The sequence below is a fragment of the Hylobates moloch genome, unplaced genomic scaffold, assembly GCF_009828535.3.
Source record: "Hylobates moloch isolate HMO894 unplaced genomic scaffold, HMol_V3 SCAFFOLD_5, whole genome shotgun sequence".
In the NCBI taxonomy this organism is placed as follows: domain Eukaryota; kingdom Metazoa; phylum Chordata; class Mammalia; order Primates; family Hylobatidae; genus Hylobates; species Hylobates moloch.
The window spans coordinates 95,340,231-95,365,301 of record NW_026652280.1 but is presented as its reverse complement, the minus strand read 5'-3'; the positions used below and the strand labels follow the sequence as shown (position 1 = coordinate 95,365,301).

General features: G+C 49.3%; 2 protein-coding genes across 5 annotated transcripts in view; one reads left to right on the top strand and one right to left on the bottom strand.

Moving 5' to 3' along the window:
- The window catches only part of KCNJ10 (potassium inwardly rectifying channel subfamily J member 10), a 32,679-nt gene extending 13,588 nt beyond the window's left edge, over window positions 1-19,091 (bottom strand). Inside the window, exon 1 of one of the 2 annotated variants that reach the window (XM_032154021.2) lies at window positions 18,953-19,091. The gene's annotated coding sequence lies outside the window, so the exon portion shown is untranslated. Of the gene's footprint in view, window positions 1-16,829; window positions 17,126-18,952 lie in introns of those variants that run through there. The other variant, XM_032154022.2, reaches the window with a different exon arrangement.
- KCNJ9 (potassium inwardly rectifying channel subfamily J member 9) overlaps window positions 1-25,071 on the top strand; it is a 61,084-nt gene that overhangs the window by 18,586 nt on the left and 17,427 nt on the right. For all 3 annotated transcript variants that reach the window (XM_032154008.2, XM_032154016.2, XM_032755527.2), the window contains exons 2-3: window positions 12,324-12,424; window positions 13,567-13,748. In XM_032154008.2, the coding sequence (XP_032009899.1) occupies window positions 12,324-12,424; window positions 13,567-13,748 (283 nt within the window). The remainder of the gene's footprint in view (window positions 1-12,323; window positions 12,425-13,566; window positions 13,749-25,071) is intronic.

Genomic DNA, 25,071 nt, shown 5'->3' with positions numbered 1-25,071 from the left:
TGCCCAGCTGGCCAGCTGGCCACCATGTTGGCCAGGATGGTCTCGATTTCTTTATGTCATGATCCACCTGCCTCAGCCTCCCAGAGTGCTGGGATTACAGGCATGAGCTGCGGTGCCCGGCCTAGCCTGCTGGTCATTCTTTCTTAGAGCCGCGAGATAATTTCTGTTTTTTGACTGTGGAGTATTTCCTCTTGCAAATATTTGGTTCAGGGAAATGGAAGGAGAGATGGAGGGGAACTATCATATATTGAATGCCTACTCTGGACCAGCACTTCATATTTCATCTTTGCAACTCTGTAAAACAAATCTTATTATCTTCGTAATTACTGCTGAGGAAATTGAGGTTCAGAGAGCCCAGGTGACACAACTTATCGGTAGCAGAGCTGAAATTTATGCCTCTTTCTGGCTGGATTCCAAAGTCCTTTCCACCATAACTTCAAATTAATACTATGGTTTATTTGTCTTCACTGAGCAAACTCAACACTCAACAAGCAGAGATGACACCTTAAGCATAGTGGAGGTTAGCAGGAGCCAGACAGGTATGAAAAATTCACCAGCAGTGATGCCCAGGATGTATCCAAAGGTTGGAGGCGATGCCCTTCCTTCATGGCTGCTTGATCCCATTGTTTCTCTCCTAGTTTTGCATGACTTGTCTTTATTCTCCCCACTTCCTTCGTGTGGACTCTCCCCCCAACGGTCTTCTCATCTCTGTCAATGGTGCTTCTCTGCTTGTCCTCTCTTTTCATCCTGGCTGTCACTAAAATGTCTCCCCGACCCCGTCCTCCTTCTCACCTCCCTCTTTGCCTTTGTATTGCCTACACATCTCTCTGGCTGTCTCTTTTGTCCCTTATGGTTTCTCCAGCCTCCTGTATCTCATCCGGGGAATAGTATGCTATCCATCTAATCATAACTCTCGCCTTCAAATTCTTTACCACACTTTATCCTTCTATTCTTCTTCTGTATCCCACAGCCTATGTGTCCATATTAATAGAGACATTCTAAGCCCCAAAGCCTCCTATTCTTCTCCCTACTTCTTCCCTGTAGAAAAGAGCCTTTTGATTGAAGGATCTGGAAATGAGATCAGAAAGGGAGGCAGATTCCTGGAAGATAAGAACAGTACCTACTATAGCTATTAACTAATCCAATTATCTTAGGTTTGAAGGTCTTTCTGAGCCAATCACTGTTTGATAAAGACAAATGAATAGGTGGCTAGAAATAGGGACTCAGCTTGCTCTCTGTCCTACTATCTGTCCATCATGCTCAAGAACCCCAGATCCAGCTCTGTTCTTCTTCCAAACTTGAGGGCTTACATAATCCTTGCAGTACTTTTCTTCCTTCCCTTCCTGTCCTGCCTTCTCCTTCCTGTCCTGCCTTCTCCTTCCTCTTCCATGTTGGGAGAGCCCTGTATGCAGTAGAGGGGTTTTGAGCACTATTCTCAGCACCTGAGATTAGGCTGGTCTCCACACCCATACTTATCTTAGACAGTTGAACTAGGTATCTGTCCATGCCCAGCATTCTGAAGATAGAGTGAGATAATTAGGCTCAAGGATGTGTAAAAGCTGCTCAGAACTAAGAGACAGCACTGCTTGGTGGAACATGCACTGGACTGGGAAGTAAGAGACTTGGGTGCCAATCTCAACTCTGCCATTGACTAGCTGTGACCTCAGTCAAGCCTCTCAGCCTCTTAGGTCTGTATTTCCTTCATTGTGGAATAGGGGTTGGTATTAGTTCCACACTTCTCAAACCAGGGCATGCACTAGTGTGTCAGGAGGCACTCAAAGCCACAGGACTAAATTTAGTATATTTCCTGAAGTTAGCAATTTTGCTCGCATTTTGAGGGAAAATGTTATTTTAATATTATGCCAACAATGTACAATGAAGTAGAATAAACATTTTGAATGGCTTGAGACAAAAAGAGATTTCAAGGATGTCCAGTGTGTGGCCATTTACTGTAGATTCTAGGGCACAAATTCCCTCTCCTCTGCCTTTCAGGACACATTGCGAGGTCAGTCTGGGAGGTGCTACGTTAGAGGATGATTAGGGTCACTTCCTGCTGTAAATCTCTATGTCCAGCCCCAGTTGCCCCCACAGCAGTCTGGTCCCACTCCTCCCCCCGGCCTCAGTGGAGAGAGCAAGCAGCTACTCAGCCTCCTCTCACCAACCATATTATCTCTTTTTTGGATACCAGTTCCAACTTGAATAGCGACCTTAGAGTCCTCCAGAAGGAGATCAGTTGCATTGGGATGAAAAAGAAGCACTTCTGGGCTTCCAAGTGTTCTTAATGAGGGTTGGGGAAGAGAAAAGGAAGGAGAGGGGTAAGAGAGGAAGGGCAGGAAGAAAAGCACTGCAGGGTTATGTAAGCGCTCAAGATTGGAAGAAGAATGGAGCTAGATTTGGGTTTCTTTTCAAACTTGATGTCTTTATTCATTAATCTGCCTCCTCCTGTCTTGCCCCAAGGAAAATAAACAAATAGAAATGGAGCCAGATGCACACAAATCTTGAGGTGGGGAAAAAGAGGGCAGTGTGTCCCGGGGCATGACTCTCCAGCTGAATCACTGTTGCCTCTGTCTCCCACTCCCTGGTCTCCTTCCCCCTTTCCCTCCCATCCTCGAGCCCCAGCCTGACACCGAGGCCCTGGCCCATGGAAGAATAGGCTTTTCTTCTCTTGTGTCAACGTTTGGAAAGTTCTCATAGTCTGATCAAAAGAAAGGATAAAAGCCTTCAAAGCATTTCCTGGGAGTCTATAACCTCTGCATGGCCCTTCTGACCTGCCTGTGTGTTTTCCAGTCAAGAGAGGGAGGGACAAAAGATGGGGCCACATCAGATGTTCTCTGTCCAGACACCACCCCTGCCTGTCAATGTGAGCTGACTAGGACCACTGCCCCTTCCTCCACTTCAATCCCCAAGCAGTGCCTTCTGTCCCCTGCAAGAAAGGAACAGTGTTCTATAGAGAACTGCCCACAGGGTGGCATCTTGGGGACCCCCTGTTTCCCTGGCTGGAGAGGGAGGAGGACTTACTTCCTGGTTCCTGTGGCAAGTGGGTGCTGCCTCTTTGATGCACCTGCCCTCTCAACCTTTCATACTACCCCTATTGCACACCCTCCTGAGTCATCACCCCATCCCGGTATCTGCTGCTAGTCATTGTCTGGGCCAGCAAGGCTCAACAGGAGCTGGTCCTTTGTGAGGAGCTTGGCACTATGTAGGGTTCAACTGAGGACAGAGGCTGTACCACTGTCTCCTCAGCCCCAGCTCCAGCAATCCCGGTAGCCTCCCAGCCTGGCCCCATCTGGGTCCTCACCTCAGGAGAACATCTACTGGGAGACGTTAACCCATCCCTCCTCATCTTGACTGAACAGCCAGAAGAATTAGTATCAGTGCTAAGAGTCAGCTGGAAGTAATGGCATCTATAGAAATAACTCTTGTTGCTATTGTTATTCCTATTGTTACCGCTAAGACATGAGATGCTGAAAAGGTTCCCAAGGACACTAGAGAAAATCTCAAGAGGGTCCAAGCTAGGTTAGGGAGAGTCAGGGTGATAAACAAGAAGTCTGTTCAGGACCCTCCTTCCTGTGTCAGCTCTGCCTGGATCTCCAATCAGTCATCACCTGGCCTAGGCCCCGAGATTCTCCATAGGAAGAATCCATCCCCAACTTATCTCCAAAGACGCTGGTTGAGGGGATCAACCTAGTTTAGGTACCAGAAGTATTTTTTCAGGCAGAGCCCCTCATGAGAGTGTACCCCCACCCCTAGTCTCTGCAGAGGGGGCTGGCCAGGTTGCAGATGGGGAGGGTGGAAGTGGTGGAGGTGAAAGGGAACTCCTGCCAATTTCAAGCTTCACCAGTGATTTACCTCTCTCCATCCCATGCAGAAGGCTGACCTCCCTAACCATGGGGCTCCTCAGTCCCTTGGGGCCGCCCTTGCCTGCGCAGTTGCCTGTCTCATAACCTCACAGCCCCTACCTGAACTCCAGCTCACTCCTTTTACTATTAGGTTGAATTCTATGAAATCGTCCATTTAACACATGGGTTCCCTATTGGCAATATCAAAGGGTTCAATCTAACAATACCTAATAACGGTAAAAATAACAGTAACAATCACCTCTGTAATATGGGGTTTTGAAGTCTACAAAACACTTGTATAAATTCAGAATTATGCCATTTGCCCCACACAGCCAATCTGGGGGGGTGGGGGGCAGTTAAAGCAACAGGAAGCAGGAAGCTCTCTCCAATGTCACAGCTGACCTTCCCATCATTAAATCCGAGGGGATCTTCTCAGCCCTTGACCCCAGCAGTCTCTGCTGCACTTGAGACTGATGACTGACCGGTCTGTTCTTAACACTCTCTTTTGGCTTTTATTGAGATGTGGTGGGTATCCACTGATTTTATCCACCTTGATTAGCCATTAAGTAGCTCTGCCATTTCTAGGCTTTGTGATTTGGGGCAAATCACTTAAATGCATGAGTTTCTATTTCCCTTATCTGCAAAAGGGGCATAATAATACAGAGGTAACGGGAGAGTTCCATGTGATCATATGTGTGAGAATGCTGCATGGGTTGTGAACACTACACGTGTGCACAGTCTCACTGTTACTCTCGGACACCATGTTCTCGGGGTTCTCTCTCTACCTCTCTGTTTACCTTGGATCATCTCTCTTGCTGTAATCTCTCCTCTGCACCTTAAGTGTTGGTGTTTCTCAGGAATCCATCCACTCTTGGCTCTCATCCCTGACCACTGTACTCCATCTTCCTCAACTGTTTCCCCCGCTCCGTGGATTCCACGTCACCTCCGCCCTGGGTGTCCAAGTACTTACAGGCTCCCCCTACCTGGAGCATTCCAATTTTAACATGTTCAGATTCAGCGTCCTGTCTCCTCCAAAGAGTCTCTTTTGTGTTTTCCTTCTTGTTCACAGAATTACCCTCCACTAGGTGCCCAAGCCTTAGAATTATCCCTGCCTTCTCTCTTCCCCCTCATCTGATTGGTGACTAGGTCCATCATTTCTGCCTTCACGACTCCTCTTCATGTCCACTGAGGCTGCCCTAGTTCATTCACTTGAAGTGTTGCAGTGGTCTCCTGGTCCTCCTGCACCCAGGCTCACTGTGCTCACCTCGGTCCTCAGCTGCCTCAGTGCACACATTCTGACTCCATCACTTGGCTTTACAATCTTCAATGGGTTCCCACAGCTTTCATGATGAAATTCAAACTTCTTGGCAAAATCCTTCAATGTCTGACTCCACCTTACTGTTCACAGCCTCCCCTGGAGTATTTTCCCTGTGCAGCCCATATTCTAGCCACGTGAAACATAGCCTGTGCTCCACTTCTCTGTCTCATGTCTTTGCTCAGGCAGCTCGCTCTACCTAGAACACCATCTGCCTGCTCCAAGACTGCCCTCCAGACTGCTGTCTTCCCTTTCAAATCCCCTTCCTCCTTCAAGGCCCTTCCCCAGTGCCCTCTCCACTGTGGAGCCTTCCCCACCTGCCAGGTAGAAATAGTTACTCTCCCTCTATGTTCCTGGGACATTTGCCACATCATCCTTTGTTCTTCTCTAGAGATTGTGAGCTCTTTGAAGGCACAGACTGTATTTTAGTCACCTTTGTAAGCTGTTACCTTTAAATTTAACCTAATTGGTTAGTACAGAGGGAGGAATTAGAATCTCTGGGTGATTCTGGGCTACGAATGTCAACTATACAGCATGTAAGCCATCACTCATCACCCCACCACCCCTTAGCAGATAACACTAATTCATCACAGTGCTTTTTATCTGACTGAGCCTCAGAATCATCCTCAATATGGTGATACAGAGAGTCATTTTCAATCAAATGGAGTTAGCCCAACAAATGAAACCTGTTTCTTATCCTGGCGTGTCTGAGTCACAAAGGTCCCTATGTATTCTTCTTTCCCACTATTTGCCATCCTGTCTGTGTCACTTACTAGCTATGGGAACTTCAGTCAATCTCTTAATCTCTCTAGGGCTCAGCTTCCTCATCTAAGGAGGCAATAAAACCTTCCATTATGTAGTCAGGATTACAAGATTTAAAGTATACGAAATCTGTAAGGCCCTTATGCAAATAAAGATGTTATTATCCTACTTTGCAGATGAATGAAAAATATTATTGAATTAGAGAAACAAGGTTCAGAGACATAAAGTCACTTGCTGACATTTATTTAATGGCAAAGCCAGACCCCATGTCTCCAAATCCTGTGGGCTTTTCCCTCACGTTGCCTCTTCACACCCCAGTGGCCTTAATGATGCTCAAGTTACACCATCCCTTCGATCTCCTTTCTCCAGGTGAGTTGTGGGGTAAGATTACTCTAGCCCCAGAATTTAAGGGACTTCCAACCCACTATTCTTTATCCCACCTCTCTATAATTCCTCCAAAACCCTCTCAGCCTGCCAAGAGGTGGACAGGTGTGTGCTGAGGACTGCTGAGTAGAGCCAAGTTTCTTAATTACTATCCTTCAGCCTCTCGCCCTCTTGTCTGCCCCCAACCTCAGGAGTATCAGGCAGCTGACAGCCTTCTCAAGGCCCAGGATGGCCAGGGCCCTGGAGATAATGTTCTTGGGCTACTGAGTTGTCACCTGATCTACCAGAAGAGTTTGAGAAACTAGGGAGGGTAGGATGAGACCTATTCCTTGGAGTTCCAGGGCCAAGACAGGGTTCTCCACCTGAGAGAAGATGGGGAGGCTGACCAGATCCAGCTGAAGGGCCCTTCTCTGTACACTTTCCTGTCTTTGAACTTGAAGTGGTGTTGGCTGGAAATGAGGGAAGGCTTGGACCTAGTTGGTGGAGGGCCCAAGAGGTAGTGGCGGGTAGGGGAGGCAGAAGAGCTACTCCCCATTGTGAGAGCACCCCCAGGGCCAGCTCCTGTAGAGGCTATTTCACCCCCTCCGCGCCTTCCAGGAAGGACCATCCCCACCTTCCCAAACAGAGAACCTTTTCTGGGCTGCTTCTTAACCTGTATTTTGTTCAACTTTGTGTCCTTCTCAGTGCCTGGTATTTCTTGACTTAAAAGAGCCTGTAGGATTGATGTTCTACATCACTTTTCCTCCTTCAGGCCCCCTTTTCCATGTGCCACCCACTTCATCCTTCGGAAGTCCTTCCTCTGAGCTTCCCATTGAAGTTTCAACATTTGGACACTTGGGGGCACTGAGTCAGTTTCCCTATCTCTTCTCTGAAGGCTGTGCTCAGCCCCACCCTGTCAGCACTCTCCCTACTCTCTACAATGAGAGGTGCAGATGGGGAAACTGAGGCCCGCAGTGGGAGTGCTTAGTAGGAGTGCCTCAGTGATAAAATCCAGGGTCTTCTGTGGAAGGCACATCTCTCTCTAGTGGTGAGAAAGGACAGAGGCAGAAAACTTCAGCCAAAACTTGTCCAGAGGCAGACAACTCTGAACTTAAAGCTTCTCCCTGCACTGGCCAGGTCGTCCTAAGGGAGCCCAATGCTTCCTTGTGCTCGTGTGACCAAGGACAAGAGAAATTAGGCTTGGGAGAAAGGATGAACGAAAAGTAGGAAAAAGAGGAGAGGAAGTGGAGGGACCCTATCTCCGAAGCCCCTAGAATTACTGGTGGAACAGAGTCTTTTATGACCTGGTCTCTGCTGACCTCTCTAGCATCAGTGTTCTCTATCTGTACTCACCCACTTCACACATGCACCATGTCCCCAGCCACACAAAACCTCTCGGTTCTTGAACAGACCAAGCTTTTCTTAGTAAATAAAGGGGCCTCTTTCTTTCCCACTTTGCTTAATTTCTACTCCTCCTTCAGGCCTCAGCTTAGATGTCACTTTCTCTGGAAAGCCTTTCTGGATGCCCCCGCCTGCAACATTGGCTGCTATCCCCCTGTGTTCCCACAGTACCGTGAACTTCCTACCTCAGGCTTTACAGTGCGCCAGGCATTGTGCTGGGCGCTCCATGCCGTGCTTCATCCTGGCTTCCCTAGGGGGGCGATACCATTGCCCTCAGATGAACGGGTGGAAACTAGACTTACAGGGGTTAACTAACTTGCCCAGGAGGACTGCTCATAAGGGGTGCACTGCAAGTTGAACCCAAGCCTGCTTAAATCTGCTTAAAGTCTGGGCTTCTCAACTTGCTACTGGACTGTGTCACAGAGTATTCATGCTGGGAAGCCCTCTATGGTCGTCACGTTTAATACCCACATTTTACTAAAGAGGAAGCCAAGGCCTAGAAGAGGTGGGTAACTTTTCCAAGATCACACTGCTAGCTGGTAGCATCAGAATCAGAGCAACAACCCTGGCCTTCTTCTTCATCTCAACTTATCTCTTCCTACAAGATCATTTTCCTCACTCTGGGGTCCGAAAGGGCCAGTTTCTGTGGAGCCAACCTTGGAGCATTATCCACAGAAGCTCTTCCCCAGCCAACCCCAGCCACAGCCCATTATCTTCAATCTGGCCCTCCCACTTAGTAGGTCTCAGGGTCTCCCTCACTCCTGCAGAAGCTGGCCCAACAAGAAGAGTTAGAATAAGCAGCAAATAGTGAGGTCCACAAGGAGGAGACATTCAGCGATGCTCTTACTGGGGTCTGTGGAAATGATCAAGGGATTCCTTTGAGGCCGCTGGAAACCCCATAGGGGCTCTGAGAGTCATTGGAACTATCTTCCAGGCCACTCAAGCTTTGTTCAGTAGGTGTCTAAAGGGGGACTTTTCCTTCTCATCAGGGCAGTGAGTTCTCCACCTCTTTCTGTCCCTCCCCTTATGCCCAGGGAATTCTTCCAGTTAAGTCAAAATTTACCTGTTGCTATCTGAGCAATTTCTTCTTATTTGTACCCTTAATGGAGCTGGAGACGCAGAGGCACTCTGTACCTGTCATTCGTATTCAGAAAATTGAGCCTCTTTCCCTGACAGGTGTCCTCTCAGCTCCCTTTCCTTCTTGGGGCTCCTGTTCCCTGCATGAAGAGCAGCCTCTGACCCTCACTCAGGGAAGTCTAGGGAGCTCACCATGACTCTGGGAGGCAATCTGTCTGCCCCCTCTCAACTTTTTACTTATTCCTTATCCACATTCCTCCCTTAAGAAGGAGGATGGGGTAGGGATGGCATGAGGACACTTACTAGATACAGAACTAGATTCAGAGGTGAGTGTCTCACTGTCCTCTGTCTCCTATAGTAACTAACTGCCCGAGCACAGCAGGGAAAGCTGAAGTTATATACATTGGGCAGTTCTCTTTCTCCAGTAGGGAACATTTGGAGGCAAAAGAATCACACCAGAGTATAAGGGCTGGGGGAGGTGTGTTCCTGCATGAAGGAAGACGGATGAGGCGGCTTAAGGAGAATCCAATAGCCAGAGGGGAAGCATTTTAGATGAGGGGAAGGGAGAAGGAGTAGAAGGGCCCTGAGGTTCTCCCATGCAATTTTGATGTGAGGAAACGTCATGGAGATTAGCACTCAATAATATTTGCTGATGAGCAAACCAATATCAGCTTAGTTCTCTATCTAACAGAGTTTCTGCAACTGTGACCCCATCCACCCTCCCAGGCCCCAGCACACCACTGTGCAGTCAGCCCTCAAGTCTCTGGGATCCCAGTGGGCCTTCCTCTCTTCCCTTTTTAGGGTATCTGCTCCCAACTGCTAGAAGATGCTCTGGACCAGAATAGCAGACAAGCCATAGATACAGCCTACAGATCCTCATGCAGACATAGGATAATAACTGGAAAGGCCAGTGCTAGGCAGCATGAAGGACTTATAATTGATAGAGATCCCCAACTTCAAACCCTAGCTAAGAAGGCTGTGGGGTTACTTTCCAGTGATCCAGAGTTCATAGCAGGAGTGGGGCCGGTAGGAGGGTGGGAAGTGAAAGGAGGTAAGCTCACTCTGCCTAGGGGTAGTGCAAGGGTCAAGGTGACCTTCAGAGGTTCTTTCTAGACCCAGAAGCCCACTTAAGGCCCCTAGACCCGTTCTTCTCCCCACCCCTTCCCCTCACCATGCCCCCACTCCTTCCCAAAAAAAAGGTGGCTAAAAGACAGCTCTGTTGGAATTGTAGATAGGGTTGGGGCTGGGGTCATCTGAGTGAAACCAAGAGACAAATAGTGGGGGAAAAAGAACACAAAAAAACTAGCAGTGAGAGACCTCCATTCTAGTCCCAGCCTTGCCACCAGCTGCCTGGACACCGTCATCTTACCTCTAAGAGCCTTGCTGGGAAAATGATAACTGTTCTGTCTACCTCCCAGGGCCAGGAAGGGCTAGAAAATACCTATGTGCCCTGGGCAAATGCAAAGACGGACACACCAGACCTGTGCCAGCGAGGCCAGGTGGGGCTTTCGTTGTTCACATAGAGCTCAGTCCAGGGTACCTGACTCAGCTCTGGGGTGGGGGGCCTGGCCCACCTAACTGCCTCCATGGTTGAGGCGGGAATGGGAGCCTTGCTTAGAGTGCAGCAGAGGCTGTGTCCATGGTTAACGTATAAGCAGGTGCAGTCTGGGGCAGCGGGACATTCTCAGCCCCAGGGCTACATTCTTAAGGTCACAACAAGTGCAAACTTGTTATAACCTGTGTCAGAGCAGCAGAGGGCAGCAAGGGCATGGGGGGAGGGACATGGTGCTGAGATGCCTGCGGCCGGCCGTGGAGGGGGTGCAAAAGGGAAAGGGGGGTGGGGTGGAGGGAGGGTGGGTGTGCAGGTGCATATGCCAGGAGGTGGTGGTGTGGACGTGCGATCTGTGTGCTGGGGTCAGTGTGTTGTGTCTGGGCACATCCGTTTGGGTGTGTGTTGGGAGCCGTGTGTGGGGCCGCATAGATGAGTGTATTCCTGTGTGTCTCTGCATATATAAGCTCCGGGGAGTCCTGTGGTGGGAGGAGGAGAGGTGGCAGCCACAGGCCCAGGCTGGGCATACGGAACCGAGGAGTGGGCAGGCTCTGAGTGCCCCTTCCCCTTCTCAGGCTTCACAGAACCTGCATTCCAACTCCTCCACAGACTGCCCCCGCCCCTGTGAGCCTAGGGCCTCTCCCCTCTGTGTGCCCTCTGCAGCCTGCCCTGTCAAATGCCCATCTCCCCAGCCTGCCCAGAGAGTAGGGGGGGTCACCTCCTGCCCATCCCCCCTGGCCCAGGGCCCACTCCCCCGTGCTCTCTGGGCCCTCCGGACACTGGGGCAAAGGGGGGGTTGTGGGGAAGGCTCTGAAAGCAGGTGACTGTTTGGGGGAACTAGGGGACAGAGCCCCCATTGTGCCCGCCCCGGAGCCGCCTCAATGGAGCTCCCTGGCACAAAGGGGCTTTGACAATGGGAAGGACATTAGTATGCAGAGCCAGCCCCTCAGCCCTCTCCCTGTCCCACAGCCCAGGGGCGGGAGCTGGGGGACTGCTGGTAGAGGGTGAGGGGGGCCCAGGACTGAGACTGAGGAGATCTTGGCCCACAGGGGCTCCCCTGGGGGCACTGCCCAGGAGACAGGGGAGGAGACTAGACTAGGGCCTCCAAACCTGCCACTCGCCAGAAAGGACTTTCCAAATGGAAAAAGCCACGAGACTGGTAGGAGTGGAGCGGGAGGGGCCGCGGGATGCCAAGCCCCTTGGTCCCAGGCTGGGCTCTAGAAAGAAGTGGATGGGCAGTCTGAGTCCTCCCACGTTTTGCCTCAGTTTTACCATCTATGCAAAGGAATTGTGTGGGCAGGAGAAGAAAAACGGAGTAATACATAGCAAGTTCTCCAACCCCAGCAGGAAGGGCATGTGCTCAGGGTTTGGGGTCTTTGGGGTTCTACTTCCTTGGGGTGTCACCTTCTTGGAGATCTCCACCTGCTGTGGTTCTGGAGGCTGAAGAAGCTACTACAGGGGAAGCAGGGGTTAGGGACAAGAGTCGCCTGCCACCTGTGCTCTTCCAGGGAATTCAGCCTGAACTAGTGAAGGTGGAGCTGGAAGCCCAGCTCAGGGGAATTTGGCTGAAGGGCCAATGAGCCAGGACTAGCTCTTCCCAGTATATGTCTAATTTCCCATCTGCCTTCTCCTGTTCTACAGTCTGTGGGGAGAGGCTTCCCTTCTCCTGCCCAGGGAACCCCAGCAGGCACCCCTATCCTCATTAATGCCCTCAGCACCACCAACTGCCTTTTCCAAGGCACCATGTTGTGCCTTGTGGTGCCTCAGCACAAAGGGCAGGGCCAGAAGGCGTGATCTGGGGAGAGGCTCCTGGGCCTTGGGTGGTCGGAGAGCTGAGAGGAGGGCAGTGAGCGGGACTGAGCACCTCATGAGAAGCAGGGTCGCCCAATCACAGGCTTCCTAGGAGCCCCAGGAAGAGAAGGACGGGGGCACTTTGCAGAACTGCTCCCCACAAGGTAAGACAGAACAATCTCTGGGCTTGAGAATGTCTTCCTAGCTTTCTTTCTCGTCTTTTCAGTTGCTGTCAATGTCGGAAGTTCTCCCTGCTGTCTGCCCTCAAGGCTTCCCACTGTACTGCCCTGGCCCTGGCCTCACTTGAGATTGCTGGGGAAAAGAAAGGTAAAGTCTGCTTCCTTCCCCGTCTTAGGACCTTGCTCCTCCACTCTCCACAAAAAAATTCTGGCAGGGACAGCAGAGATGGAGCTAGGCCTTAGAACTCCTGGGTTCAGGGCCCAACAACCCTCTCAACTCTCTCTGGGAACTTGCACAAGTCACTTTCCCTCTCTGGGCCGAGCTCCTATGTGTAGCATTGGATGGATCTCCTCTGCAGCTCCCTGCCTTCAGGGCAATGTGCAGTGGATTCAGGGGCAAGGCTCCGGAATTTAATGAGAGCTCACATCATTGAGCACTATGCTGAGCCCTTTCGTATTATGTCATTTAATTCTCAACAACTCTAAAAGTGGGTACTTTTTAAAGTCCCATTTTATAGATGAGAAAACTGAAGCACAGAGATATTAATAATTTGCCCAAGGCCACATAGCTAGTGAGTAGTAGAACAGAGGCAGAACTTACGTGATGAACCACTACCCCATACTACCTCCCTTGTGAGAACATTCAAAAGACCATGGCAGCTGAAGGAAATCAATGAGGATATTCAAATTGGCCCAGGTTTTTGAAACTGTCTTCTGAGGTTTCTCTAGACTAGCAGTTCTCAAAGTATGGTCCCTGGACCCTTTCGGAGGGTTCCTGAGACCCTTCCAGAGACTCTACAAAGTCAAACCTATCTTCATAATAATGCCAACAATACATTATTTGCCCTTTTCACTTTCATTATTTCACAGTGTTCAGTAGACTTTTCCAGAAGCTATATGACATATGATATTGCAACATACTAAGTGCAGAAGCAGATGAGAAACCACTGTCTTTGATTAAGCCAGACATTTAAAAAGATTTGTGAAAATATAAGACAATGTCACTCTTCTTATTAACTTTTTGTTTGTTTAATACAGCTGTTTTTCATTAAAAATACGTCATTTTGTTAAATGCAATAATTAATAATTATTTCATATGTCCCAGTGTTCATTTCTAACACAGTAAATATTCATAGATAGAACCCACACAAACCAAAGCTCTTTGGAGTCTTCAGTAATTTTTTAGAATGTAAAGTGGTCCTGAGGTCAAAAAGTTTAAGAACCAGTGCTCTAGACTCTGATACACTCACTCTCCCCTCTTACCAGTTGCCTGTATCTTTTTTATCACAGGGTCAACTGGGAGGTTTAGACACGTGGAGAAGGAGTGTGCCTGGCTCTACCAGTTGGAACTGGGATCAGAAGTGGAGCTGAGGAGGCTGGTCCAGGGAGAATGCAACGCTAAGAGGTCAGACCTATACCCCACTTGGGAGGTGACCTCACATGTTTGCCACCTTGCAAGCCCCTGCTCAGAGGTATGCTCAGGATAGTGGGGCTGCCTCAGACTAGACTCTGACCTTTATCCCCCTTTTTCACTCCAGACGATGCTGCTGACAAGCCCAGCCTCAAGCTGGAGTCAGACCGCCCTGGTGAGGGGAGAAAGGCTCTCTGGGGCCTACATACCTGCATTTGTGTGTGTGGGGGGTGGAACAACAATGCTTAGAAGACTATAAATTCGGGGTTCTAGGGCTTGTAATCTTAGGGTGAAGCCATGTCTACAGGATGGGGTCGTTAGTAGGAGAGGGGTTTCTCTTGAGGTCTCCTATAGAATTAGATAATAGGATCCTGTACACACCCTGCTGCAGGATGCTCACATAAACCTCCAAAGTCAGGCTCCTCCCCCAAGAATAAGCGATCAGAAATGTTTCCTACCTAGAGTCAAACTGGACAGTAGCTACTCTGTGTCTTAGGAGGCAGGCCCTTTGCTGGGTGCCAGAGGGTCCGGGGAGAGAAGAGATTCCTTTGCCAATCTGATGGAGGTACAGGCCTTACCCTAGAGGAAACCCCCGGCCAATGAGGGAGACAAGATGTCTCCTCCAACATCGCCATTCATGGAGAACCCTGGGCCAAGTTGCAGATGCAAGTAACAAGCAAGATGGCAGAGCAGAGGGGAATACAGGAGAATAGAGGTCTGCGGGAGGGGTGAGACTTGGAATGGCCTTTGTGAGGGCCCAGAGTGCAGGGATGAGCATGGCTCAGAGACTGCCTGGAATATGCTCCCCAGGAACAGGGTCTGAAGTGTGCAGTTCCACAAGATGTGGGGCTGGAGGGGATGGGAGAAAGGCATAAATTCTCTTGAAGACTGTGATTAGGAAATTTTTATCCAATGCCAACAGACGTGTCTGGGTAGAGAAAGGGCAAGATAAAACTGATGCTTCGTGATGACAATTCCAGTGATAATTTCATTATAGGGTACAGCGAAGGAGTTGAGGAGAGAGGGGGCTGGAGTCAGGGAGGTCATTAAGGAGGCTGCTGTGGGCATCCAGGCTGATGGGATGAGCAAGCCAATCAGGAGACACAAGAAGAGGAGGGCATATAAACCTGAGAGAAGTTGTGGGGGCAAACCTGGGCCGGGAGAGGGAGAGGCAGGATGAAGAAGAAAAGAGCGATAGGCAGGACCATGGGAGCAGGAATGAGATGTGGGGGTTGTCTTGACTGACAGAAGTTTCTAACAGAAGTCTTTGGCTGAAAGAGAAGTTGCTGAGAATGGGGAAAGAGACTATTTGGTGAAAGCTCAGCAGCTCAGTTCTCATTTATTGAATCTGAAGACAGGACATCTGCTTGGCAAAAACTTGTGGAAAGCAGGGGCTGTGGGTGTGGAGACCCCACCTCAAGCGATGCCCAGCCTGTTGGAATCAAGGGAGGAAATTCATCTTAAACTACTTGATAATTCTTCTACCTTCCCAAATCCAGAAGGGTGGGACGAAAAAACCTAGGACAGAATCTCAAAACAAAACAAAACAAAACCCACAATGAAGGGCTGGGACAAAGCCCAGGAACCAGGAAAGATGACACAGTAGAAAACATTAGAGTGGTGGGAGAAATGTAATGGCCCACAACTCCACTTTTACAGACTAAGGACTATTCCAAGCCCTTTAAAATAGTCACTGTGCATCCTCACAGCAGTTATGAGCCCTATTGTGAGGGTGAGACTTCCTTAGCTACTAAGGTAAACCAGGACTGAATCCCACAAAGTCGGACTCCAAGGCCGTGCTCTTAACCATAGTGCCTGCTGTCTCTCAGAGCGGAAAGTAGCCGTGGAACAGCAAGAGAGAGGTGCAGCAGCCACCCAGGGAAGGCCCCTGACAGTTGTCACAATAGTCCCTGCACTCTGAGCTCCATCACTCCTCTCGGAAGCTTTAAGGATGGGCTTCTTTGTTTGGGGATTTGGTTGGTGGTTTTTGTTTTGTTTTGGTTTGTTTTTTTTTTGGTCCAGAAAGTGGTCTCTCTTTCCTTCCCAGTCTCCATTTCAAATGTCTTTCCTTTTCTGGGATGTGCTTCCTGAGATCTAACCTAAGTCCTTCTAGCTGCAGCCACAATCCTTTCCCCAGGTGTTCTGCCATCGGAAAAGCTGCACAATGGCCATGTATATATACCCTTTCTGTGCTGCACCTTGTTGGAGGCTTGAGGTCTGATTCAGTCCTCTCTGGCTCCTGCTTCTCCATGCCACAAAGTTCTGTTCTTACTTCTCTCTCACATTCCAGAGCCAGCCCCTCCCTTCCCCCACCACCTCAAATCCAGGCTTCAAGCTGGCAAACACCCACGGGAGGGCATTTCCCACAATCCCTTTCTCTTTGCCCTTTCAAGGTTCTGATGGGGGAGGAGGAACAGGGGCCACCAGATGCACTCTCTCCCTAAAGAATGGTGGCAGGCCGGGCGCCACACTTTGGAGCGAGGCGGAGGCGGATTACGAGACCGGGAATCGAGACCACTGTGCACACCTGGCGAAAACAAAAAAAAAAGAACGGTGGCAAACATGTAGGCTAAACTCAAACGAGGGAAGAAAAGCATTGAACTCAGCCTGCCGGAGAGACCGAGGTGACATGGCAAACTCTCATTCCCAGGAGCTGCCCAGCCAACCATCCATCATTGGGTGCTAAAACACTTAGATTTTAAATCTCCCTTTCCTCTCCAATCTTTCTGTAGTTTCATCTCAACAATGTGCCTTGGCTGATTCCTTCTCTGCCCCCTTCCAGGGCCCCACTGCTATCCTAGACAGCTTGGCCTCAGCCTGGACAGTAGCACTGACCAGTCAGGCAAGAGAAGAATCTAGGCCGAGGAGGGGAGAGAGAGTGGAGGTTTTTTTCTTCTGTCCTAAATAACCTGTGGCTGGAAAGTTTAGGGACTCCATTGCCCAATGTCTCTTTTGCTCCCCACCAATGCCAGGAGGCTCGGCCTATCTTTCCATCTTGTGTGCAGAAACCAAGCATTTTACTAGGAGGCTCAGGAGTATCCTTTGAGGAAACAGATCTTTCTGCATGACCCACCCCCTAGAGCTTTAAACCCCCTATCCCACCAATCACAGAATGACTTCAGAGGACTTCATCTGAGCTCACCGTGATCCAAGTGTCCCAGCCTCTCTGGTCCCTAGGAAGGTCAAGGGAAGGAAGGTCCACAGGTCCTCTGCCAGTCACTTCCTTATAGCTCAAGCCAACCAAGCTGGAGCTGTAAATGAGCTTATGCACAGTGATGCAGGTGGGAGGGAGCTAGAATGTGGTTCAATGGGGCACACGGAGGAGGTGGGGGATACCAGCGGGCAGATCATTAATCCCCTCACACAAACATATGCACCCATAGACTGGATGTGGGTCAGATGTTGGGGGAGATGGATTTTTTTTTTCCTCAGGGTAAGGGATAGCAGAGGGGTTCTGCATTAGAGCCACAGAGGGGCTGGAACCATAACCCTGCTACCCCTGCCACTCCCACTCCCCACCCACCCTCCATCGGTGGAGTCATTGCCATTTGATATCCGCTGAGACAACTTGGCTGCTCAGGCTCTGGGTGGGGGATGGGGGGATGGCTCAGAAAACAGCAGCTCCTTTCAGGACCCAGGTTGGCAAGGGCTTTGGGAGGCTGGACCGGCCCAGATCACCCCCCCAACACCCTCTCCCTCCCTTCCTCCCTTGCCACCACCACCAAAGGACTGGGGGGAGGCAGCGGGGAAAGGAGTTGGCACTGCCTGGGCCGTGCCTATTGCCTCCTCAACCCAGCCCTGGACCCTCTCCCTGGCATGATGCCTTCCATCCCCCTCCTCCCTCGTTTCTTCCTCCCTAAAGAACCAGCTATGAGTCAAGATGCCTGGTTCCTTCCAAACTTGGTCCCCTATACCCAGTCTACCCCCAGAGAAATTTACAAGCCCTACCACTTGGCACAGGATGGTACCCACCATCATGCCAGGAATATGTTCAAAAATCCTTGGAGATTAGGGAGAGAGTTTCAGGATGAAACTAAATTGAACTCAGTGGTGGCTGCCCACCCTTCCTGGGACTAATTTCATGACAACCACTCCAGGCCCTCCTCAGCACCCTTAAACAAGGCCATCTCTCACATGGGGGCCCTAAATCTCCCATCATTATCTCCCTCCCACCCAGCCAGCCTAAAGCAGTCCCAGTGGGGAGAAAAAAAATTCAAACACCACAGCAAGAGCAGATTGGCCAGACATCTTTAGTCAGAATTTGTATTGGTAAGCAACAGAAGCAGGCTTTAAGCACTGGCCTCTTTGGGGTCCAAATCTGCACCAGCTTCTTCACCATCTCCACTTCCCCATCTGCCTCACCCTGCCTGGGGCACTCACTGGAATTAAACTTCAAGACACCAGAACCCACCCTCACTTTTTCCCAGTGTTGTCCTTCTACCCATTCCTGGGTTCAGCTCTCCTCCCCCAAATCAGGAAGTTCCATCCTTCATCTGTTCCCTAACTCAAGTGCCCTGGGTTAGTTCTGGTGAGAGGAGGGATGGAATGGGAAGGGGCGTCTCCGTCTGGAGGGTGAGTTTATAGAACCCAATCTGCCCTTCTCACTCTAGCAGAAGTGGCCCTGCTCCTTTCCTTCTGGAAATCTCAGTGTGAAACAGCTGGGGTGAGGGTGAGGGGCAATGAGGAGGGATGCCTTAAAATGGGAGCCACTCAGAATGGAAGGAAGAGATTGGGTGGGCAGGGGTCTGGAGCACACCAGGCTTTGGTGTCTCCCCGGTTTAAGCTGCCAGTATCTGTTTTTTCTCCCCATGTGAGAACTAGCGATCGTGGGTGTCACTATGTGATTGTCACCGTACGGGGAGTGGGGGAGGGGCTGGGGATGGGAGTAACCTGTCTATATGGGGAGGAGGGCGCACTGTCTGGTGTGCCTGTGTATGGGGTGCCTGGTTAAGTGTGGTTGTCACTGTATTAACTAGAGGAGCGGGGATGCAACTGCTGGTCTGCCCAGTGGGAGGGGGCATCGGGAAAGCCCCTTCCTTAGATGAAAGGGCTGAGGTGACCAGCCTGGCTAGTTTCCTCGTGGGGAGCCCTTCCCAGGAGGCTCCATTTGGGACTGCCCAAGGCGGGAGGCAGGGGAACAAGACGGTACCGCTGAGGCCAGGCAGGGTAGGGACTGAGGAGCTGGGATCCCGATGTCTCTGTAGAGTTAGGGGGACAGGACCCGGCCGGGGCGGCAGAACTCCTTCATCAGGGCCAGGGTCTTACCTTGGGTCCGAGGTGGAGTGGCCCCTTGGATGGGCCGCGGGGCAGCGGGACAGATGGACGGACGGGGCGGGCAGGAGTTAGGAGCAGAGCTGTGCGACTGGCCGGGCCAGGACTCTTAAACCCGGAGCTGGGATCAGATAAGGGCTTGTCCGGGGGCCGGGGCCGGGGTCGGGCCGGCCGGGGGCAGAGCTGGGCCGGGCCGGGCCGCCCCCTCCCTCCGCAGCGCTGGAGCCAAACTTTGTGTGAATGGAGGGGCCCGGAGGGGGGCCGGGCAGGCGGGGGCGGGGGGCTCCGGACGGACCAATGGGAGAGTGGAGCGCCAGGTTCGAGCCGCCGGGATTGGAGGGGCTTGGGCAGGGGCGGGGCGTGCGGGGCAAGGAAGCAGAGACCCAGACAGCTGCAGGCGCAGAGAGAAATACCCAAAGACAGAGACACAGACAGACTCGGGGAGAAAGAGAGATGAAGAGACGATATGCGAAACGATAGGAGCTGAGCTGGCAGGGTAACAGGGGAAGGGAGAAGGAAGAAAAGGGAGGCGGTCGTGTCAGAGATGGGTTACGAGAGCTGGAGCCGGGGGGCGGGACTGGGGCCGAGTTAATGAAGTGGAAATGAATTCAGGACCTGCCCAGTGGCCCTGCAGGCAGCGCCGAAGGCGGCGCCTGAAAGTAAGATTGGGGCGGAGTAGGCCTGGGCTCCCTGGGCCACAGGACTGTATCTTTGGGCACAATTCCCGTGTTGTTCACCGTCTCCTAAGTCCCAGGTGCGGTGCTGGGTGCGAGACGCGCAGCACACCGTGCCCACCTGCAGCAGCTTTCTCTGTAAGAAAAGATAAGGCCGGAATCCGCAACGAAGTGCGGGAGGTACTGAAGGCTGTAAAAGGGAGAGGTCATTCTACTCAGAGGGCTCCTAGCAGATGTGAGAGGAAAGAGGTAACATCTGATTAGGGTCCCAAAGGAAGCAGAAGATTCAGGTGCTGCGAGATGGTCCTCAAGACTCTGTTGCATTTAAGGCAGAGGGAACAACATAGCAGGGTCCTGGGGAGACGTGAAAATACAAGTTCACTTGGGAAACAGCATCAAACTGTCCCATTTACTAGATTAGAGTGCAGGGTGATGGTTCTCAACCCTTTCATCACCAAAGATTTCTTTAATTTTCTGAATCTATGTGTTGAGAGGTTTTAATTCACCCCCACCCCCGGCATTTATTAAAGAAGAATATAATTATTTCCTCATTTCTGATCATCATAAACATTTAACTGCTAATCAATAACCAGTGTTACCATATTGAGTTGCTATAAATTCAGGTAAAAAAAAAAGGAAAGAAACTAGGAATGTAGCTTAGTTTAACCGCTAAAAGCCATAAGATAAGTAAATGTCCATTCAAATAGCCTCATTGGATTAGCTGGAAGGACGGGACTAAAGGTTAGGCACCATAGGCAGTGTTTGTGTTAAGGGGAACATCCGGAAGAAACACAGAGTTGTGCTAATTTGTGGTCAGGCCAGAGTTTCTGTAGGCTACGGAGAGCAATTGAAGGTTCTTGGGAAGGATGGAGTAGGAGAAAGCTATGGAATTTTAGGAAAATTAATCTGGAGGTGACAAAAATAGTTTGAACCAAGGGGATATAGTAGGCAAGTAGACGATAGAAAATAATTGCAATAATATAAACATGAAGAGATGAGAGCTCAAATCAGCGTGGCAATGGTGAAAAGTGGAACACAGAAAATGAATTGGAGTACAGAAAAATCAAAAGAAAATGAAAAAACTTTGACATGATGAGCAAAAGAGGGAAGCTTCAGAGATCATACTAGAGTCTCAAGTCAGGTGATCAGAACTGCGAGGTCATTCACGGGCACAGGGGAGCCTGGGGGGGATCACACCTGGTGAGGAGACTGAGGCAGGGGAAGAGGAAATGATGAGTTCAGAGCTGGAAGCTCTGGAGAGGGTCAGAACCAAAGAGAGAAAGGAGGTCATTGCTGCCAGGGCAGGGTGAGTTGAAGCTATGAGAACAGGGTAGCTCCCAACAAAGACTGCACAGAGAAATGAGAGCCTGGCACAGAGAGGGAGGAACACCTATGTTTAGGGGATGGGAAGAAGAAGGACCCCCAAAGAGTGAAAGAGAATCCACCAGATAGGCAGGAAGGAGACAAAGAAAGTGAGATGTCACAGAGCTAAGGAAGGAGAGACTTTTAAGGAGGAGGTTCTAACAGTGCCAACAGGTACAGAGAGAAGAGGCATTGGGTTTGGCAGTGACAAAGTCTCTAGTGACATTTGAGAGCAATTTCAGAAGAGTGAGCAAGGTGGGAACCAGATTACAAGTTACTACTAGAAAGTGAGAAACTGTTAGCAAGTATAGGTTACACTTTTGAGAACTCTACTCATAGAGAGGAGAGAAATAGAAACCAGACAATATACTAGAAACAGGCCAGGCGCGGTGGCGCATGCCTGTAATCCCAGCACTTTGGGAGGCCTAGGTAGGTGGATCACCTGAGGTCAGGGGTTTGAGACCAGCCTGGCCAACATGGCAAAAACCCATCTCTCCTAAAAATATAAAAATTAGCTGGGCGTGGTGGCACGCGCCTGTAATCCCAGCTACTTGGGAGACTGAGGCATGTGAATCACTTGAACCTGGGAAGCAGAGATTGCAGTGAGCCAAGATCATGCCACTGCACTCCAGCCTGGGGGACGGAGCTAGACTCTGTCTCCAGAAACAAAACAAAACACAAAATAAAAAGAAAAAAGAAACAGTCTTCCAGTTTTTCTTCTTCACAATCCCAACGCCCTCTCTTCCTAAGTCAATATGGATGAGGGGCTGTGGTGAGATGGTCTGAGGGCCAGCCTGCAAGGCTGGTATAAGAACTTTAAGTTTCAAAAAAAATAGGACATCCAAAAGATCCTTAAGGGGGCCACAGTCTTGACATTCACAGACAGAGAGGACTTAGGCAGGGGTGTCCAATCTTTTGGTTTCCCTGGGCCACATTGGAAGAAGAAGAATTATCTTGGGCCACACATAAAATACACTAACACTAACAGTAGCTGATGAGCTTAAAAACAAAAAATCACAAAAAAAAACCCTCATAATGTTTTAAGAAAGTTTACAAATTTGTGTTGGGCCTCATTCAAAGCCGTCCTGGGCTGCATGCAGCCCACAGGCGTTGGGTTGGACAAGCTTGGCTTGGAGGCCCTGATGGAACTCCAAAATAAACATGAAGAACACCACAGAAGAGAAAGCAAAGGGACTGTAATGATTTATGGATCATTAACAGACATTTATTGTGCACTTATTATTTTTCCAAAAATATTATCCATGCATTTAGCTTCAACTACCACCCATGGGTCAATATGTCCAGCCCACCGGGATATCCATTTCAAACTCAACATATTTAAAGTAGAACATGTCACCTTGCTCACAAAAGTGCTCCTCTCCATTTATTCTCTACCGTGGTAGATATACTATCATCACCCAACCAGAAACATGGCAGCCATCCTAGATTCTTCAATCTTCCTCACCTCATCTCCCTTATTGAATCAATGCATCTGTGTTCTAAATAGCCTCAATATTGTCCCCTTCCTCTCTATTCCACTATCATTGCTGTAGTCTAGGACACCATTACCTCTCACCAGGTAATAATAGTTTGGATCTTTGATACTGCTCAAATTTCATGCTGGATTGTAATCCCCAATGCTGGACATGGGCCTGGTGGGAGGTGTTTTGATCATGGGGGCAGGTCCCTCAGCGGCTTGGTGCTATCTTCATGATAGTGAGTTCTCATGAGATCTGGTCGTTTAAAAGTATATGGCAACATCCCCCATCAGCAACTCTCTGTTGCTCCTGCTTTTGCCATGTGATGTGCTTGCTCCTGCTTTGCCTTCCACCGTAAGTAAAACCTTCCTGAGGTCTCCTGAGAAGCTGAGCAGATGTGAGCACCATGCTTCCTGTAAATCCTGCAGAATTCTGCGCCAATTAAACCTCTTTTCTTTATAAATTACCCACTCTCTGGGTTTTTTTTTTTTTTTTTTTTTTTTGAGACAGGGTTTCACTCTGTCCCCCAGGCTGGAGTGCAGTGGTGTGATCACAGCTCACTGCAACCCTGAACTCCTGTGCTGAAGCAGTCTTCCTGCCTCAACCTCAAACATAGCTGGAACTACAGGTATTCACCATTATACCCAGCTATTTTTTTTTTAACTTTTAGTAGAGACGAAGAATCGCTATGTTGATCAGGATGGTCTTGAACTTGTGAGCTCAAGCAGTCCTCCCACCTCAGCCTCCCAGAATGCTGGATTACAGGCTTGAGCCACCATGCCCTGTCTCAGGTATTTCATTATAGCAACGCAAGAATGGCCTAATATACCAGGGCTACTGCAGCAGCCTTCTAACTACTCTTCCTACCTCCAGTCTTCCTCCACCCTAATAATTCTTTGGATTATTAATTTCTTTATTTAAAAATAATTAAGCACCAGTAAAGTTCATCTCTCTGAAACACACATCTGACCATATCACTTCCAAGTTTTAAAACCTTCAGTAACTGCCAACTTTCTATAAGTAAAGTCCAAGTTCCTTACCCTGGAAGAGAAGGCCTATTATAACCTGGACCTGGTGCCATTCCAGCCTTATCTTCTTCCATTGCCCCTATACACCCAAAGCTACAGCTACTTCTTTTAATACTCAAGGTTCAGCCTTATGTTCTCTTTCTGTGTCTTGCCCCTTGAGCCTTTGTCATTTGCATAGCTCCAACGATTGTCCTTGAGTGATGCCCAAATCTCTGTCTTCAATCCTACACTCTCTTTGGAGCTCCATATTTCTAGTTGCTTGCAGGGGATTTCCATCTTGACTTGACAGGCCCCAAACTGAACTCAGTACCTTCCTTCCCAAAGGTGGAAGTGCTCGTGACTTCCTTAGTTCTGTGTTACTCCTGGTCAATTAGAATAAAAAACTACAAGTGACCTTTACTCTTTGCCCTTGCCTTGGGCCCATTCCTGGACATGTCAATTAAGCCAACAAATGCTGTCAAGTCTCCCTTTCTTTCATCTGTTTGCAATGTCCTTTTTCATTCCTATAAGCACTACCAGAATCAGAAAGATCAGGACCTGACCCATCCTTCACCTTTCTCTCCAGTCTCAAAGGAAGAGGCAACCTGTTTTCATCATGTCGGTCCCTGTGCCCTTGTTTTAAAACCCCAAACAGGTGCCTCGTGCTTACAGGTCACAGTGAAGGAGGTCTTCACCACAGAAGACCTAGAAAAAAAAAAAAAAGAAGATAAAAAATGTGACAGGCCCCCAGACTGAACTCGGCATCTTCCTCTCCGAGGCTGGAAGTGCTCATGACTTCCTTAATTCTGTGTTACTTCTGGTCAATCAGACTAAAAAACTACAAGTGATCTACAGAAGTGTCCTCTACTAACAATCAGAGTGAGGATAGAGTGGGGTGGGACTGGGCAGTTAGAAAGACTTTATAAGTCCTTGAACAGCAGGGGTGGGAGCTTGTGGAAAAGTACACAGGTAGCTTCATCAGCACTGTAATGTTCTGACTTTAAAAGAGTGATTTAAATTGAGTTTTTGTTTTTAAATTATACTTTATAACATATAGACATATGTCCACCATCTATATTCTTTTGTACATATCAAATGTGAGGTTTTCATTTTTAAATTTGTTTGCAAAAGAGAAGTCCTAGAACAGTCTCTAGGAGCCCAGTAGGGAATCAGTAATAAGGGGCATAGGACATTAATATTTGTGAGTGTTTACTACGTCAGATAGATCAGGAGATGGGGAAACTAAAGTTCTGAGGAGTTAAGTGGTTTGCCTATGGTAACATAGCTGGAAAGTGTTTTGGGATTTGAATCCACATATATTTGACCCCAAAACTTGTCTCAGAATAATGCCAGAGGGAATTTGCACGGTTTAAACACAATCTTGCCAACCAGAGGCTATGACCCCTGAGTACATGTTAGTATGAAAAATTCCCCAGAATTACAACATTCAGTGTCCACCATGAAACATGACAGAGGAACGTTCTCTTTTTGAGGACCCCTCTCTCTTCTTTCAGTTTCCCAACTTGCATCTTCCTTATTCTCCTCCATTTCTCCTTTCAGACTCACTGCTTCCAGCTTTGGCCTCATCTCTA